We start from the raw sequence: 947 nt of genomic DNA on the forward strand, positions 1-947 counted from the left end.
TTGATAGTAATATGCATTTCTAAGAAACTTAATTCGGACAACTTGAAAGGCGATTTTTAAAGGTGATTTTTTTGCACCCTCAGATTCTAGATTCCAGATTTGTTGTATCTCAGCCAAATATTGTCCTATCCTAACAAACCATACATCAATGGGAAGCTTATAGCTTATGCTTTCAGATGATGCATACATTTCAATTTCGAAAAATTGACCCTTATGACTGGTTTTGTGGTCCAGGGTCACATTTGATAAAATAATGTTTAAATATGCATCATTAGTTTCTCCATGGAGAACATGAATTGGATTTTTACTTCCAGAACCCAACTTTTCCACTTTATACTACAACCAAAGCAGTCCATTAATGGAGTAACGGCGTCAGTCGTACCTGCTCGAGTTTCCCAGATACAGTGAGGATCTTGGGTGGCATGCGACTGTCTCTCTTGCCGTTGTTCCCGTCTCTGCCCTTTACCTCGTGGTTCTTCTCCGCGCCGTGACCCACCACGTTACCGCAAGCATCCAGAGACACTCTGGTGGTGTCCCGGCGGCCCGCGGCGTTCCCCTCCAGCCTGCTCCCCCTGCTGGGACGAGATGCAGCGATGGTGAGCTGGCCTCGATCCGTGGTGGTGCTGCTCCCGCCTCGTTTGTCACTCGAGCCCTCCGAGGTGGAGGGAGCTGCGTGGAGGCGCTCGGAGGGGCCGCGGCGGGACAGGGGAGGGCCACGAGGAAGGGTGGTGCGTGTGCCCACGCTCTTCATGGCAAACTCCTGCTCACCGGCCACCCCGCTGCCTACACTGCCCATGCTGGGGAACCAGAGCGTCACTCAACGCCGCAACCCTCCGCATGGGCCATCATAGCTGCCGGACCTCCAGACACACTGCAGTCAGAGCAGAGGGAAGATATGTGTGACCCTGGACCACAAAACCAGTCATAAGGGTCAATTTTTCGAAATT

General features: G+C 51.6%; 1 protein-coding gene across 2 annotated transcripts in view; it reads right to left on the reverse strand.

Annotated features, from left to right (window-relative positions):
- The window catches only part of lzts3 (leucine zipper tumor suppressor family member 3), a 14,707-nt gene that overhangs the window by 9,940 nt on the left and 3,820 nt on the right, over positions 1-947 (reverse strand). The window contains exon 1 of one of the 2 annotated variants that reach the window (XM_016507561.1): positions 383-865. The exons of the other annotated variant lie outside the window; for it this stretch is intronic. Coding sequence (XP_016363047.1) covers positions 383-796 — 414 coding nt within the window. The 5' untranslated portion in view covers positions 797-865. Of the gene's footprint in view, positions 1-382; positions 866-947 lie in introns of those variants that run through there. 2 annotated transcript variants of the gene reach the window in all.

The sequence above is a fragment of the Sinocyclocheilus anshuiensis genome, unplaced genomic scaffold, assembly GCF_001515605.1.
Source record: "Sinocyclocheilus anshuiensis isolate Anshui unplaced genomic scaffold, SAMN03320099.WGS_v1.1 scaffold1614, whole genome shotgun sequence".
Classification (NCBI taxonomy): domain Eukaryota; kingdom Metazoa; phylum Chordata; class Actinopteri; order Cypriniformes; family Cyprinidae; genus Sinocyclocheilus; species Sinocyclocheilus anshuiensis.